The 15,918-nt window shown below is 44.1% G+C and overlaps 1 protein-coding gene across 1 annotated transcript in view; it reads left to right on the top strand.

Moving 5' to 3' along the window:
* Positions 1-15,918, top strand: part of MAU2 (MAU2 sister chromatid cohesion factor) — a 24,136-nt gene extending 8,218 nt beyond the window's left edge. Inside the window, exons 11-19 of the mRNA XM_006028864.1 lie at positions 1,094-1,171; positions 1,806-1,871; positions 2,771-2,854; positions 3,887-3,936; positions 4,406-4,483; positions 4,980-5,091; positions 6,238-6,328; positions 11,755-11,882; positions 13,147-15,918. Of these exons, the coding sequence (XP_006028926.1) occupies positions 1,094-1,171; positions 1,806-1,871; positions 2,771-2,854; positions 3,887-3,936; positions 4,406-4,483; positions 4,980-5,091; positions 6,238-6,328; positions 11,755-11,882; positions 13,147-13,221 (762 nt within the window). The 3' untranslated portion in view covers positions 13,222-15,918. The remainder of the gene's footprint in view (positions 1-1,093; positions 1,172-1,805; positions 1,872-2,770; positions 2,855-3,886; positions 3,937-4,405; positions 4,484-4,979; positions 5,092-6,237; positions 6,329-11,754; positions 11,883-13,146) is intronic.

The raw sequence follows: 15,918 nt of genomic DNA, 5'->3' as shown, positions 1-15,918 counted from the left end.
ACACTGGCAAGGTTCCTTGGATCTCAGAATAATTCCCTGTTCCTTGACTCATTTGAAAGCACTTTAGTTATGGAAGGGGGGGCTTTCAAACATGCAAATCTTGCTAATTAATGCCCAGAAGTGAACTCTTGGCATTTAATACCTGATCTTCCTTTCTGACTGTCTCCCTACTCCCTGTCCCTCAGACTCACGGCTGGAAGTTTTCTTTAACACTTCCCTTTCCATCGCTTCCAATTTAGGCACATTTTGTCCAAAGGTGCCTGTACTTTTGCAGATCCTTTCTTTCTGTCCATCCAGTTTTCTTCTTGACTGCTGTCACCTTCTATTGTCCTCTGATTATTTATTCAAAATGCATTTGCTTTATGTCAGTCCCCTCCTTGAATCCTTACAGTGGTTCCTCCTCTCTCTGGCCCCAGATCAGACTTCTTGCTCTTGCTTTCATTCCTCATCTCTACCCTTTTCTACGGATTTTTGTCATAATGCCACTCTTCTTTCCTCCTCTGACATTAGTACCAACATCTTTTTTCCTTTTGTATAATTCTTCCCCTAGTGCCTTGCACCTCCTTCCTGCCACTTCTTTATTTATAGAATGTGGTCTCAGAATTAGTCTCCTGCCATTTCAAATCCTTTGGTAAATCCCCCTGCTGTTGCAGATAGGAGTTTGATACTTGATAATGGCTAAATAAAAGAGTTTTCAGCAATAGTTCAGACCTTTTTACTAAAACACCCCCCCCCGCCCGATTTCCCACCTTTTGTCTGTTGCATTCTGTCTTAGATTGTGAGCAATTTGGGACAGGAGCTGTCGCTTCATGTGTATGGACAATGCCTAGCATGTGGTGGAGCTACCAAAAAGGAAACAACTGAAAACCAGCTGGTGCACGTATGCCTGTGTAGAGAGCAGTGTGCATACAGGCCTGTGTGTACTGCTCAGGGTGAAGCAAGTCTGGGCTGTCTTGTGAAGGTGCCAGGCAGGTTAATGTAGACTGGAGCTAAGACAGCAATGCGCCAAATGGCTCTTAGCATTCAGGTAGGCGGGGCCTGAGTCAGCACAGAAATAATAAAGAAATAATTTTAAATATTTTTCCTCTAACAGATCTCACAAGTTTGTCAACTCTGCCAGCAGTCCCCAAGGCTGTTTTCCAATCATGCTGCTCAGCTACACACGCTACTAGTAAGTATGGACTAGTACTAGTGAACTCGGGCCTTTGAATGCCACCAAAGTGTCACCTTAATTGTTTTAGGTGACTGCTAGGAGTGTAACAAAGCAAATCTCGGCCAGTAGTTTAGACTTCCACTGACCGGTAAAATCTCATGTAATCATTTTGTAAAATACTTAGATTACAGCTTACCTATCTTTTATGCTAACCTGTGGTAACTTCATAGAATAAGAGTGACGTATTTAAACTCTTTCTTAAAAGTAGCAGATGTGTGTGGTAGCACTTAACGTGAGAAACAGAAACGCAGAAGAAAAACCGTGCGCTTTAGGCAGTGCATGTTGGAAACAGACTAAGAAGTGCTAGATTGATTTTTGTTGTGGGTAGCTTTGGTATTAATAATGCTTGGTGGAACAGTGTCTAAGGAAGAATGAACTTTACAATAATGTAATGGCACAAGGCTGGTATTGCTGCCCTTTGTCAAGTGCACCAAACAAAATTAAAGGTCTCTTTTGTCCTGGTAGATGTTCAATTACTTTCCAGCTACTGCTCTGTAATTCCAGGAGATTGTTTGTGGACAGGTTTCCTTGTAGGACTCCAGTTTTGCTAGTTACTAGGAAGCTTAATTCACAAGGTGTTTTCCCTTTTCAGGGACTCTATTGCATTTCTGTTAATTGCATGGACAATGCAGAAGCACAATTCACCACAGCGCTGAGGGTAAGATGTATTTTTAAGACTACTTGCTATAGCACTGCTGAATCTTTAAGAGCAAAGAGGTAGTATAAGAGTGATGTCATAGCCATGATGACCTGAGGAAGAGTGCCTTGCATTTGAAAGCTTGTCTTACTCTATCCCAACTACATGGTTGGTCCAATACAAGATAGCACCCTAAAAAATCCCTGCTGGTTTGCAAAAGAGGGAAGAGGCAGACTTGCTTTCAGTTACAATGTGGTCTGTCCTCCATTAACTTTTTACAGCAGATCATAGAAGTTCCTTTCTGTCTCCTTGGGCTATTCCTTGTGAGATGTAGGCAAAGATTTGGGGGGAGAGATGTGTGCAGAACCAGAGTGCTTTATTACTTTAATCAGCCACCTATCCTTACTAGAATGGGTTCTTGTGTACCATTTGAGGCAAGGTCAGTGGGACCAGTGCTCAAAGGGCAGTCAGGGTCCATGCCCATCTATGCTGAGAACATTTTGGCATGGAGAGACTTAAATAAAAAAAATAAACTGCAAAAGTTGGTGAAGTTTGGGATAATTATAAAGAAAGCAAAAAAGGTCTCAAGTCAGGAATATGTGTAACTGCTATGCTTATGTGTATCTTGCTTTAAAGGTTTTCATCTTTTACAGACTTGTAGAGGGCAACATTTATTGAGTTTGTTAAAAGCCTGCAGATGAATGCAGTGTAGGACATCTAGTTGACTTGTGTTGTCTGAGCTGAGCTATTCCTTTATTTAGTGACAGCTGTAAACATGTTACTTGCAAACTGCCTCGAGTGGCATCAGTTACTCATTTTGGTGTGTTGCTGTTATAAAGAAGTGCAGAGTGAACCAGTTCAGTGTTGTAGGCTGGGATATTTTTATCTCACCCTGGCTATGTTGTGATCTTCTGTTTCAGCTCACCACGCATCAGGAATTGTGGGCATTTATCGTGACAAACCTGGCCAGCGTGTACATCAGGGAAGGCAACAGGCATCAAGAGGTATGTGACTGACTTCTGAGCCTGTGCGAGCCCTGAGAATTTATAAGAAAGCTTTAGTGCAGCACTTTGATTATTCTTTCCCGGTTGTTTTGCTATAAGAGGGGAAATTTTCTACTTGGTCAGTTTGGTGCCACTTAATATTACTTAGAAGCTGAGGGGTGAGTTGGCTCAGTGTAGATCCCTAAAGCAAATGGGAGTATTCTGGATGCCACAGCGAGGTATGATCTCACTGTCTGAGAACGCCAGCAGGAGCCAAAAATGTCCATATATTAATCCCAAGTCTTTCATCGGTTCCACCTGTAATCGGGAACCAGATATTCCTTCTGTCTATATCAGATTCCATCTGTACCTTAGAGTGATTTCTAGACTGCTTGGACTTGATGAGATGCAATTAAATGTTTGTTCAGGGAACCAATCAATCGTTTTCCCAAAGTAGCTTTTATTAAGGACATAACAGTGTATAGCAGCATTTCTGCCTTCATTTTTTCCATGAGGCACTAGATGTATCTTGGTCTTTGTAGTTACGTTTTAGAAACAAATACTTGCAAGTGTTAAGTGTCTAGTAAACAAATTGTAAATGGTCTGTTTCAATAGGCAAAAAACCATGAAGCACACTGAATAAAGAAGTAAATAATTGTGGGGTGTGAAAATGCTAGTCAGCGTCAATAGTTTTGGTTAGTTTTATGGTTTTCCTTAACCAGTAAGTTGGTCACCTTTAGGTTGTAAAGGGGACAACATTGTAGAAGTGATACCTTTCCAGGGAAGGCTTTGAGGTTCATTATAATATTTGCTAGGTCCAGGAAAAGTAAATTCTTTTTTTAAAAACTTGATTCAGGAGCCAGAATTGACCCCTTGGTGTTGTCGTTATTTTGAGAATTCCATCTTGTGATCTAGCCAGTCGCAGCAAACTTCTGCAGTGTTTACATATCGTTGCACTATTATGTTTGACGTGGTGCTCCCGTTATGCTGTTTGCTAATGTTTGCTAGAAACATTGATTTTTTTTTTTCCTTTTTTTTTTTTCTGAATTGTAGCTTTACAGCTTACTGGAAAGGATAAATCCAGACCACAACTTTCCTGTGAGGTAAGGATTCTGGATATCTCCTTGATGCTGATGACAGGAGGGTGGTAAAGCACTGGAACAAGTTACCTAGAGAGGTGGTGGAGTCTCCATCCGTGGAGGTTTTTAAGGCCCAGTTCGACAAAGCCTTGACTGGGATGATGTAGCTGGGGCTGATCCTGCTGTGAGCAGGGGGCTGGACTACATGCGACCCCTTGAGGTCTCTCCACACCCTCATTTTCTCTGATTCTGTGACTCCTGCCTCTTAGAATATGGAGAAAAAGCATAGCGTACAAAAGCAATCAGCTTATTTCAGGGAGTGGTTTTGAATGCATCTTAAATATGATTCTTTTTCCAATCCTTGACACTGACAAATCTTGGTTTTTGTCATTTGCCTATGACATAATGGAAAGTAAATGCCTAGAACGTACCTATATAATGTATCTTAATTGCTGTAAAAAGCCTGGATTTAAACACGTTGCTTTGTCCCCAGCTCTCACTGTCTCCGAGCAGCAGCTTTCTATATCCGAGGGCTTTTCTCCTTCTTTCAAGGAAGGTACAACGAAGCGAAGTGAGTGTTAAGTCAAATAGGGATTTTTTTTTAATGTAGAAGTTCAAAATTGATACCTTTTTTCAGACCTGACAGAATTCTCCCTTAGATTTAATCTGGCTAGTTTCATAATTAAGGTTTTATTAAATGAGACAGACTTTATAAATCGGCATGTTCCCAATTCTTTTCTGTTTACAGCTGTGAACTTCTGGTAATCACAATTCTAAACTCTTGTAAAGGACTTTTTTGTCAGGAGATAAACACTTTACAGAGGAAATCAAAGTTTTCCCCATTATACAAATGAAAAAACTGAGGCCAATGGTGAAGTGGCTTGCCAAAGATCACCCAGCAATCTCATGATAGAGCTGGGAACAGAGCCAAGATGCCCTTGTTCCCTGTTTGTCTTGTGACCTACACACCCTACACACTTGTTTTTTCTGTACTGGTGCCGACTTGTTGCATGCTGCAAAGAATTCACTATTGTTGTGAATGGTTTCTCTCTGTTCTGTTTTGGTAGACGATTTTTGCGAGAGACGCTGAAAATGTCGAACGCAGAAGACTTGAACCGATTAACAGCCTGTTCTCTTGTACTCCTTGGTCACATATTCTATGTGCTGGGAAATCACCGGGTAAGCCTATAAAGTCTTTGGTGTTCCTACTGGAGTAACTAGTTTCATTTGTCATTTACCAAAATGTCAGCAGATTTGGGAAATTCATTTATATTAAGAGTACCATGTGTAGCATTATCCTACCTGAAGCTGGCAGCACATTGATTTATGAATTTTTCAAATTGTCATTTGCATGTTTAATGATAGGTTGACAAAGCAGTGGCATTTGTTACCCTATTTTAGAAGCTTGTATTTCCATGTTGTTTAAAGTCACTTGAAAAGAAGATCTCAGTAAGCCAAGGCACTATAATTAAAGAGGATTGTTTTGAAAGAGGTTCTGAATTCCCATCCTCAGGGGAATTGTTTTGTTTTAAAATCCTAATGCAGTGGCAGAGTGGGACATGAAGTATTTTTTTCTGTTGTGCGCAATATAAGCATTTAGTCACTGTCTTACTGCAGAAACACTCACCATGTTCCAGCCGGAAAGAGGCTGATTCAGTGGTCATTCAAGCTTTAAACTTGGCAAGAACCAAAAATGACTGTTTTTTGTATTTTGGAACAGTCTTTATGAATAGGTCACCAAATTTAGTTACTGGTCTTAATTGGCCCCTCCTTTGGATCTAGTTTTTCTCTCCATTCGTCATCTTTCATTCATCTTTAGGTTTTTCAGGTGCTAAAGAGCAGTACATGTTCACTTTGATTTCCTAGCTACAGGTTCACAATCCGAGTCCATCTCAGTGGCAGTATAATACACTGCTCCCACATAGCGTGTAGGCTACATATTGGTGTGCGCAGTCCTTTCTAAGTAAATCCTCACATCTGGTGCTCGGATTTAGTTTGCTGTCACAAATTAGGAACAGATGAAATGAGTAAACTGAAGTTCTCAACAGGGATATTGTATGTGATGGGCTGTTCCAGTCCAGGCATGGCACCACTTGTCATGTCTGGTTGCATGGGTAAATATTGTGCTTAGTGGTTCATACTTAATGAATGAGAACAGCATTAAGAGTGTGCATAGCTGGCATGCGAGGAGCATTCCAGGCTTGTAGTTAATAGCCCCACTGAAACTCATCACACACATCAAGTTCTAGAACACTTGTGTGTCTTCACAAGAGAAAAAAATGTGGATGAACAGGAGTTTTGATCTTAATATTTGTTCTTCACCAGGAAAGCAATAACATGGTAGTCCCAGCCATGCAGCTTGCGAGCAAGATCCCAGACATGTCCGTGCAGCTGTGGTCTTCTGCTCTGCTGAGAGGTGAGCTGTCGAAATGCCCATGTTGCATCGGCTGTAAAATGAGCAGCAACTGAATTCTTGGGAATCTTAAAGAAGGACGGTGTTTTGGGGAGGAGACTTCTCAGTCCTAATGCTCTCAACAAGGAGGACAGAGTAAATGTCTTACATGGTCATCAAGTTTTTTTCCATGAAAACTAGATATCTGGAAGACAAGCGGGAAGGATTTTTTTCTTGACCACAAATGCTTACGTTGGAACTGCATTGGAAATGGGTACTGAGGACAGAGCGTCTCCGCAGAAGGAGCAAATATAACAGTCTGATGTTGGACAGAATCTTGTCCAGAGTCTCAGAGTTGAGCACGTGTCCAACTTGACACTCTTAAAGGAAATTCAGAAAGTTCTGAGAACTGTGTTCTGAGAGAGAGGGTCCCATTTAAAGGGCATCCTGCGGGCATACAGAATTGCTGGTTACTTCTTAAAGCCTTGGCTGTAGGTGGCGCTGTCAGTGTGAGCAATGTGAGAAATATTTTCTAGACTGGCACACAGACTCTGAACTGTTTCTGCTGGCAGCCAGTTGGTCAGCCACGTCTTACTTGCTTGGGAATAACACCTCCTTTCAGCCATTGTCAGGGTTTGTCTGTTTTTTAAAGGAGCAAGGTGGGCCTGCAAGTGGATTGATGGTAGGAACAGTTAGGAGCCAGTGCAAATGGTCTGAAAGAGTGGGAGGAAATATTTCTTCAGTACTTCCTTTTTGGCACTTTAGGAAAATACAGCAGCCTTGGTGGCAGGAGTGATGGTCATTAAACTAGAGACGGTTACTTTCAGAGTCAGATGAGAGTATGAGGTAAAGAGGGGAAAGGAAACTAGCAGGAGGAGAGAGAGAGAAAACATAGTCCACTGGCAGAATAGAAGCTATTCCTAGGTAATAGAGGTTGCCAAAGGCAGTTCCCAGAGCCCCTTGATCTTTGACTAGTCCCAGGTTTTTGAATTCTGAGAACTTCCCTGCGTGCTTTGCAGTTCTCAAATCATGGGCAGTCAGTCGTGCTGCTGCTGCTGTCTCAGGAGCGCTGTGTAAGAAGATTGTGGAGAACACCGTGGATAGTGTAGGAGAGCAATAAGCTTAACCCATTGTGGTTGATCTGGTCCTTGGCTGAAAGGCAGGGGCTAGCCCTCTGCTTAAAAATTCTTCCTGTATGTAGCTGGCATGCGCACAGATCCCTTTTTCCCAAGCAGTTTCTATGCTTTGTCCTGTCCTGTGTTCCTGATACTGCAAGCATTTGGTTAAGTTTCACTGAATCGTTTCTGCCACTGTGAATGAGCTTTAATAAATGGTGAGGGGGGAGACTGTTGGACCACGTCATACATAAATATTGCTTAATTTGACTTACATAGGCCCCAGGATGCTTTGTTCAAATATTGACTAGCTTCTTGGCAGACAATCAGTGTTAATGCTACAATTGATTTCTTCTCACTGGAAAATAAAGCTGTAACTCTACCCTTCCCCAAGAACCCTACCCTGCAGCTCCAATTTAATATAAATTGTCACGTTTACAGTGAGCGCTGTGTTGCACATTAAACACGGCAGGTGAGAGAGGCTGGGCTTGCATTCTCCTGTCTTCCTGCTGCTTTGGTTACAGATTTCTTCCAGGCAGCTGAAATACTCCTGCATTTGTGTACAAATTGGAGTGTCGGTGTAAGGGGTGTCATTGGCCCTTGAGACGGACTTGCCGTTTATCCACAGACGGGGCACAGCATTTTGGTAGCTTCCCCCTGCCTCGTCCCATCTGTGGACCCAGACTTATTCTCTGTGGTTTGCTTAATGGCCAGGACTGGAAGGGGCTTCCTAGGTAAGGTGATCGGATCACATCAGGCAGCCCCGCATCCCATCGTGCTCATGAATGTATACAGGGCTTCTTGAAACCGCTTAAATGCTTGCTTTCTGCCACTGCTGTTGGGATGCTGTTGCCCGATCTCACAGTGCTGCTGGTTGGAAATCTCATTTCCGTCCTAAGCTTCATGGCCAGTTTATTCATTTGTTCGCCCTACTCTAATAACTCTGCTCCTCCCTCATGTTGGCCTCCTCACCAATGTATGGAGAGCAGTTGTGTCCCACAATTTTGCTAAGTAACAAAGCCAAGTGTTTTAGACTCCTCCTTTGAGAGAGGTTCTCTATTCTCTGGTCATCCTAGGAGCTCTTCCTCGCACCTGTTTCAGTTTGAATTAATCTTCCTTTCACACGGGTGACCAGACTTGTACCCAGTGTTCACCTGAGGTGTTACCAGTGCCTTGTACAATTGCTTTAATTCCCTGTTCCTACAGGAGAAAACCCCTCATGATATGCCCTCGAGTTTTCATTTGCCTTTTTCTTGGCCGCAATATAGCGGTGGCTCGTGATCTGCTAATATGCCCAAGTCCGTCTGCCCTGTTGTTCCCTGCTGAGCACCTGTTTACAGCAGAAATTCTAGTTTCATTAGTTGCCATATACATGACCTATACATATCCAGTTCTTCCTGATTGACATTGTGATCCTCCTCTGCATCGCTGATGCCTCGCAACTTTGTGTCAACAGATATTTCATCAAAATGCTATTAATTTCTGTGCCAAGGTCACGGAGTAGACTTGGTTCCAAGGCTGATCCCTCTAACTTTCCTCCAGCCTGAGAGAGCCCCCTTCAGCCTATGCTTTGTCTTTGCTGTTGCCAGTTCCTTGCGCTGTTTCTGTCTCTCGTTCCCATCTCCTCTAGTTTAATTTCCTACTTGGCACTGGATCAGGTGCTTTCACGAAGTCTGGATAGATGAGATGTGCTGCATTTTCCTTGCCTAGAAAATCCACTATCGTATCAAAGAAAGACGGTTCCAAATGATCTGTGCTCAGTAAGTCCGGATTCCATTTTGTCCCATTTTCCATTTATTTCTAGGTCCTTAGTTGCATTTTTTTCCCCTCCAAGATGTGTTCTCAAGCACTGCAGTTACTTCAGCGTGGAGGCTCGTCTGCTAGTACGTGAATGCTGACCCTGGTAGTTTATCTCAAACAGGCAGCAGAAGTCAGCTGCTTGGCGGTAACATTTTTCTGTCACTAGCGACCCGGATTAAGTTTTTCCCCCTTTGCGTGGTTACAGATCTTTCATGAAGTGCGTCTTTCAAGGAAAGAGCAGCCACCTTGAAACAGGTTAAAGCTCTTTGCTAATGGCTTGTACGGAGAGACCCTTCCTGGGTTAGCGTGCTAGAATGTGAGAAATTGCACAAAAGTGAGGTGAACGTGATGGGAATGTACAGTTCTCCCAGGTTCTTTATCTTGGCACACTCATCCTTGGTAATTTTTCAGGCAGATTTAATTAAGGTGCTTGGCAAGCTTTATAGCTAGTAAAGTATCTTTACTGCGGGAGGCTGCTGCTGCCACCTCAGGTCTCTGAGAGATTATTTAGGACTTTCTTTTCTCACTTAAGCAGAGATTTGTACATTGTTGCGCAGCCCACACCTTTTCCTCCTCCCTCTACCCATCTCACACTGGTCTCTTCCTCTCTAAGTGTTCATAGTGTTAGCAGGGTTTAGGGGGAGTATCTTCTTCACACTCATACACCTTCCTATATGTCTGCCCCCACGATTCTCTGTGGAAAAACCTATTTTCTCTTGCCTGTACAGCTTCAGTGAGCTTCAGCTTTGTTTCAATTATGGAACACGGTTGAGAGAGAGAGAAAAGTACCAGAGCTGTCATATGCTGAACTAGTATGGCTTGCTGTCATGTCTATTGGATACCAGCAGCAGCAGTACAGGCACCTGTGCTGAGTAAGTACCAATATCCATTTTGATTGGTACGTACTTAGGACTGGAGGAATCTTCTGCATCAGGTGAAGTACTCGACGTTGAAGCAGATCTTCATTTTAAACCAAAAAGAGGGCAGCACAGAGCATAGCATGGGATGCGTTTGCTGTTTGCAGGTAGAAGGGAGATCTGGCAAGTTAGGCAAAGTGAGCTCTGATATTAGGGAAAGCAGAATGTGGAGTGGGCAATGCCAGGGCCAGGATGTATGTGTGGCCATGACTGGTCCATTCAGAAGTGCCAAAAAGAGACTAGTGACAGTTGTGAGGAAAGACCAGCAACTGGCAGGGGCTGTGCGCCTTGGCCCCTGGGTGCAAATAACCTTCCTCTGGTTTGGGGGCAGGGAGCTGCTGTGCTGCACCACACAGTGCTTGTCACTGCTTGAAGTCAAACCCACGTGGTGTTTGTTTGAATGTCTGAACTGAGACTGGCTGAAGTCCTTTGAACGATCAGGCCTTCAGGGCAAGGCGGCGGTGCCAGGTTTTAGCCTGTTGCGAATTCAAACAGCACAGTTCTGGAGCCCCACAAAATTAGGATCTATACTGAAAACTCACAGCTTGCGAAACCAGCTCTGCTGCCAGAACCACGTTGTGGCTTGCAAATATAAAAGAGACCTGCAGCGCTGCCCTCTCCCTGCAAGGTGGTGCTGTAAACCTGCTAGACTAGACCCTCTTTCCGAAACACCGAGGGATGCTTTCTGGTCTGCTGAGAAGTTTGCCCTGCGGCTCCTTGCGAAGCTATTGATCTATTGTCTGCACAGGCTGAAAGTAAAAAAAGAGAATCAGCTCTGAGGTGCATGCAGCTGAAGACTTTGGGGAAGGGGAGAGAGCAGACAGGTCTGCACAACAGGACCAGTTTTTTCTTTTTCTGTTTTTTCTTCCTATCGTGCAGAGTCCATAGCGCAGAAGTCAGTGTGATGTGGCTGCTGTAATAATCCGACTGCACATGTTTTTAAATGCATTTGGTTCTAAACAGTCTCAAATCTGTCCGCTCTGGGATGCATGGGCATGTTTTCCCTGGGAGGGCACTGGAAAGGAGTAGAGGGGAGAGTAGAGGCTGGCAACAGATGTAACATTAAGGAACGCATATAGGCCTTGGTCCAGTTCTGTCTAACACCAGCCTTTCCATTAAGCAACTGAAGTAAAAGCACTTGCAGTACATCTTATTGCCGTAGACATTATCACCAAATACATCAGAGTGAGTCGCTAACCAGGGGAGGGGGTTTTGTTACTGGCAGTCATTGACTTTGAGCTGGCCCTTGTATCCAGCTGCTCTTCTCAAGGACCGTAGCACCAGTATTAGGACTGCTATTTAGAGACAAACTCTTTACAGGGAGCAGTCCCTTCATGCGAGTCTTTGGGTTGAGTGTTCCTCAGAGATGCGAGTTGGGAAGCTGATGGTAGAAACAGGATTGCACATGGGGCTGTATATGTGACCAGGGGGGGCGTAGAAATGCAGGTCTCGAACAATGGGCTGTCTGGGTCAGTCAGCCATGTAAACTTGCTTGCCACAATAAGTGACCAAACCCATTAGGGAGGGTGGTATTTTCAGCCCTCAATTTTGTGTCAATTTGAAACCAGTGCATGGACTGTCGATAACGTGGGAACATATCATGCTCCCTCTCTTCCAGATCTGAACAAAGCCTGTGGAAACGCCATAGATGCTCACGAGGCAGCGCAGATGCATCAGAACTTTTCACAGCAGCTTCTTCAGGACCATATTGAGGCTTGCAGTCTTCCAGAACACAACCTAATCACGGTAGGCAGCCTTCCTCCTCCAGTCAGGTATCCTGTGTTAGAGCAGCATACAGTCTGGCTCCAATAGCTGGCTGATTTTTGTTTGGGTTACAATTACTTTCAACAGCAAGATGATGACTGAGTTCTGCCTCTGCTCTGTCGCTGAGGGGAGGGTATCCTGACTGCCTGGTACAAAACTATCCTTTTCAGCTGCACTGCTAGAAATACTGTTGTTTCTGCTGCTCTTAGATTTGAATTGTCTGAACATAGGGTTTTTGGAGCCACAGTAGGTTTTAGTTTTGCCTCTGTACATACATTGCTATGAGCTGTACCTTTTTCACTTCTTCACATGTTGCTATCTTTCCACGGTCAGGTGCACTTCTAAGAACTAAATGCAGATTAGACAGTACAGAAGGTCTTAAGTGGGAGCCAAAGAATGGAAGCCCTTACATGACAACCTAATTTTGAGTGTTTTATCACTCTCATAATGTTCTGACACTTTGAATTATCTTGGAGAGAGGCAAAGTCTTTCAAAAATCTTACAGCTAATTCATCCCTGGGCCTTGTTGTGTTTCTTTTTTTTTTCTTCTTTTTGAAGGGGGGAGGAGAGGAGAGGGGAGGAAAACCCGATGGTCGGAAGAAACATTTTCATTGCTTTGTGTGCAGTCAGTCCCTTCAGAGATTTCCCAGGGGTGGGAATGTTTGAGATGCAAACTCTTGTTTATAAGATGCCCACAGCAACTGTGCGATTCCCAGGTGCATGTGGATATAAATACGAGTCCAATCTTAGATGGCCCAGATTTCAGCGAGAGAGCTGTATCAATGTTCCAGCTTTTGATGTCTTTTACCTCCATTGCTGGATTACTTGTAATCCAGTCTAGTTGAATGCATAGATTGGAAAAAGCTAAAATACAAAATTAAATTTGTGCATCTCAGCAGATCTTGTAAAAAGCAGAATTGAGGAAGAGATTAAGGTGAGCAAGAGGTGGAGGCCTTTCTTTGAGTTTTTAATCTTGGTCATAACAGATGTTTGAAATTAAATTGGATCCAGGAAAGAAGGGCAGCAATCTGTGAGAGAGACAGCATTCTAGTAAGTGGGGGAGCTCTTGAAGTAAGAAAACAAACCAGGCCTCGACCTACCTGATGCACAGCTCCTCTTGAACAGCTCATTTTTGTTACCTCAACACAAAAAATGCTGCATGGCCAGCTCCTCATTTGTGACTTGTCTGTGATTTGCCCCCGTTCTGGTTGAATATAGGATTTTCATGTTGTGTGTTGTCTTTCAGTGGACAGATGGACCCCCTCCTGTACAGTTCCAGGCTCAGAATGGACCCACCACCAGCCTGGCCAGTCTCCTGTGAGAGAAAAGCTACCAGGACATTGTATAACAGCAAACAAACAAAGCCAAAAAAGGAGAAAAGTTCGTGCGGAAAAGTTTTCTGCAGAGAAAAGACAGCAAATTTCCATAGTGCGGGCCTCTGTAGAGAGAGGATGGCTTAAACCCAGCGTGCATTTCATACTTGCAAAGTGAAAAGGGCATTTTAAGCTGCTTTTACCTAGTGTGGGAATATACAGCTAGCGTGTGTACATACATCCTGGTTTTAATCTGTTCTCTTTTTATTCACAATTAAGGTTTAGACAGAGGGACGCTTTTCTTATTGGTGGATCTTGTTTTAACAAAAATATATATTTTCACAAAAGATGAAGAGAGCTTGCTCAGATTATAAAGCTGATCACCTGCGAAACGTTTAACCCTAGCTGAAATGTGCTGCTTTTTGAATATGCTTTCTACGCCCCCTCTACTCCCAGGAGCAGGTGGAGTGAATTGTGACTGACCATAGGGTACAGCAAGCTTCAGACCTCAGTTCCTGCATCAAGTATTTGAGTGCTGGAAATGCAGTCCCATGATGAAGGTGATTAGATCAATTTGTTGACTCTTCCTTGGTTTCTGCTTGTCCTTCACAGGAGCTGCCCAAGTGGGAGAGGAAAGCACCTTCTGTCCTCCCTGCTTCATCCCAAGGGTCAAGCAGAATCGGTCTCTCTCATTCTGCTGAAGAGAGAAGCAAAATATAGTGCATATCTTGGAATAAATGCAGCCTCCAAATCCAAATACGCATATCTGCCTGGAGGAGAAGCTTAGAGCTGGCTAAAGCATTGGGGAAGCTTTGAATTTCCAAACCGTTTTCCATGTTAGGTAGCTTCTGGTTTTGCCTCCTTTTAGAAGCCCATTGTTGCAAAGATGTTCTTTGCTTCTCCAGATGTGCAATGCAGCTGTCTGTCTGGGGGAGAGGGGCCCCAAATTGTGGCCTCTTTCATTCTGCAGAGCTTGAGAATGGTCAGGGTTGTAGATGGGAGACGGATCTGCCTGGGGGTTGGTATGCACCGTGGTGGAAAGCTCACCAGCTCACAGGGCTCAAGAAATGGTTTTTCCTGTTGGCAGCTCTGCAAATGTCATTGAAGAAATGTCTGTCTGTCTTGGTGGGGATAACAGGGGTCTGCTAACCAGATGGGCACTGTGGGGTCTGTTAGGTGGGCTTTTAGGTGATGTTAATACTTTAGGGTCAGGGCTTTGTCCCTGAAATCTTAACGCTGTTTCATCTCGTAGGAATGTTTGAGCAGTCTGTCTCGGGGGGTGGTTCCCTTCAAAGACTCTAGCAAAACGTTATGCCGCTGCTTTGCTTTTTATAAGCAATATAACTACTGAATGATGTGGAAAGGACAAAGGTCCTGCCCAGGTAATAGGCAGAGGTGTGTTCCCTCTGCTGGCTCAGCAGCAGCTGTGTAGAAACCCTGGTCTTGGAGCTGGAGTGATGTGACCCCAAGCAGGTTTCAGGCTCCATTTAGATCTACTTTAGGGAGCTCTGCTTTCTCCAAACTTGGTAAAGGAGAGACTTTAATTTCAGGCTTGCAAAAAAAAAAAAAAAAAAGAAAAGGAAAAAGCTTTGTGCAGCTTGCATCTCTTCACTTCTTTCCCGATCTTGGAAGATAATAGTGTTTCTGGGAGTTGTGTGCTGGTGGTGCATTTTAGGTATTTTATGCAGATTGGAGCACTATGCTCCTAATAGGTCATTGCAGGTAGAAATCGCTCTGTGACAGTTGTGACCACGCTCATTTATCTGTCACCTGGTCTGGGTGGCCGATGCTGGTGTGCCCTTAGTACACACGGAGGCTTGTGTCAGCTGATTGTGGGGCACTCGACTGCGTGCCTTTGAACAACAGCACTGCCACTTAGCACTGTGCAGCACACCCACAACAGGTGCCAGCGGGACAGGGCTGCACATAAGACTGTCTTGGCAGCAGCATTACAAGCTAGTGGTGCAGTCTCAGAGGGTCTGTCCAGACGTAGGCAAGTGCTGGCCTCTGCTAGGATTGCCACAATCTCGTCAGATTGACATGGACATTAGTAGAGCTGGCGAGAGAGCAAACGGTCATTTTGTATAGATCCCATAGCTGTCATGGCCAGTTGCCATCTGGATTTTGACCAGGGAGACTCAGAAGCGACCCTGCTCCTGAAGATGCCCACAGTCCTATCTAGGGGTGGTGAACTCTAAGGTTGTCCTAACTCTTGGGCAGGAAGCAGCATCTCTCTTTACACACCTCCACCCAACTTTTCAGAGTGCTTGGTGCACACCCCCAGGTAGATTCCTCACCTCACTAGATATTCAAAATAATTCAAATCCCATTGTTACATTAGACAGAATAGCCATAGTCTCTGTGGTGGTCACCGTTCAGAATCGGAGCTGCTTGGTGCTGGTGTTTTTTAGAAGCATGGTGCTAGCTGCAAGTGCTAGTCACTGGAGTATCCTGTGTTTAATGAGTCTTGTTTTAGATGATCAGTGCTTAGGGTTGGATGGAATATATTACAAAGTGGGATGGGAGGATGCACAGCCTTTGCTGCAGGTAGGGAATGCTTGTGTTTTGGTCAGAAACTGTCCAAATCAGTGGGGTTTTTTTATAAAGGTCTTCAGAGAGAGGCCTGTACAGACATTTCTCCTTCCCTCCTACACTTCTGCCATCCATGCTCAGTCCTTACTTTGCCCATCATGTGTTCATGCAAC

Source organism: Alligator sinensis, unplaced genomic scaffold (genome assembly GCF_000455745.1).
Source record: "Alligator sinensis unplaced genomic scaffold, ASM45574v1 scaffold1354_1, whole genome shotgun sequence".
Classification (NCBI taxonomy): domain Eukaryota; kingdom Metazoa; phylum Chordata; order Crocodylia; family Alligatoridae; genus Alligator; species Alligator sinensis.
This window is presented reverse-complemented; position numbering and strand designations above follow the sequence as displayed.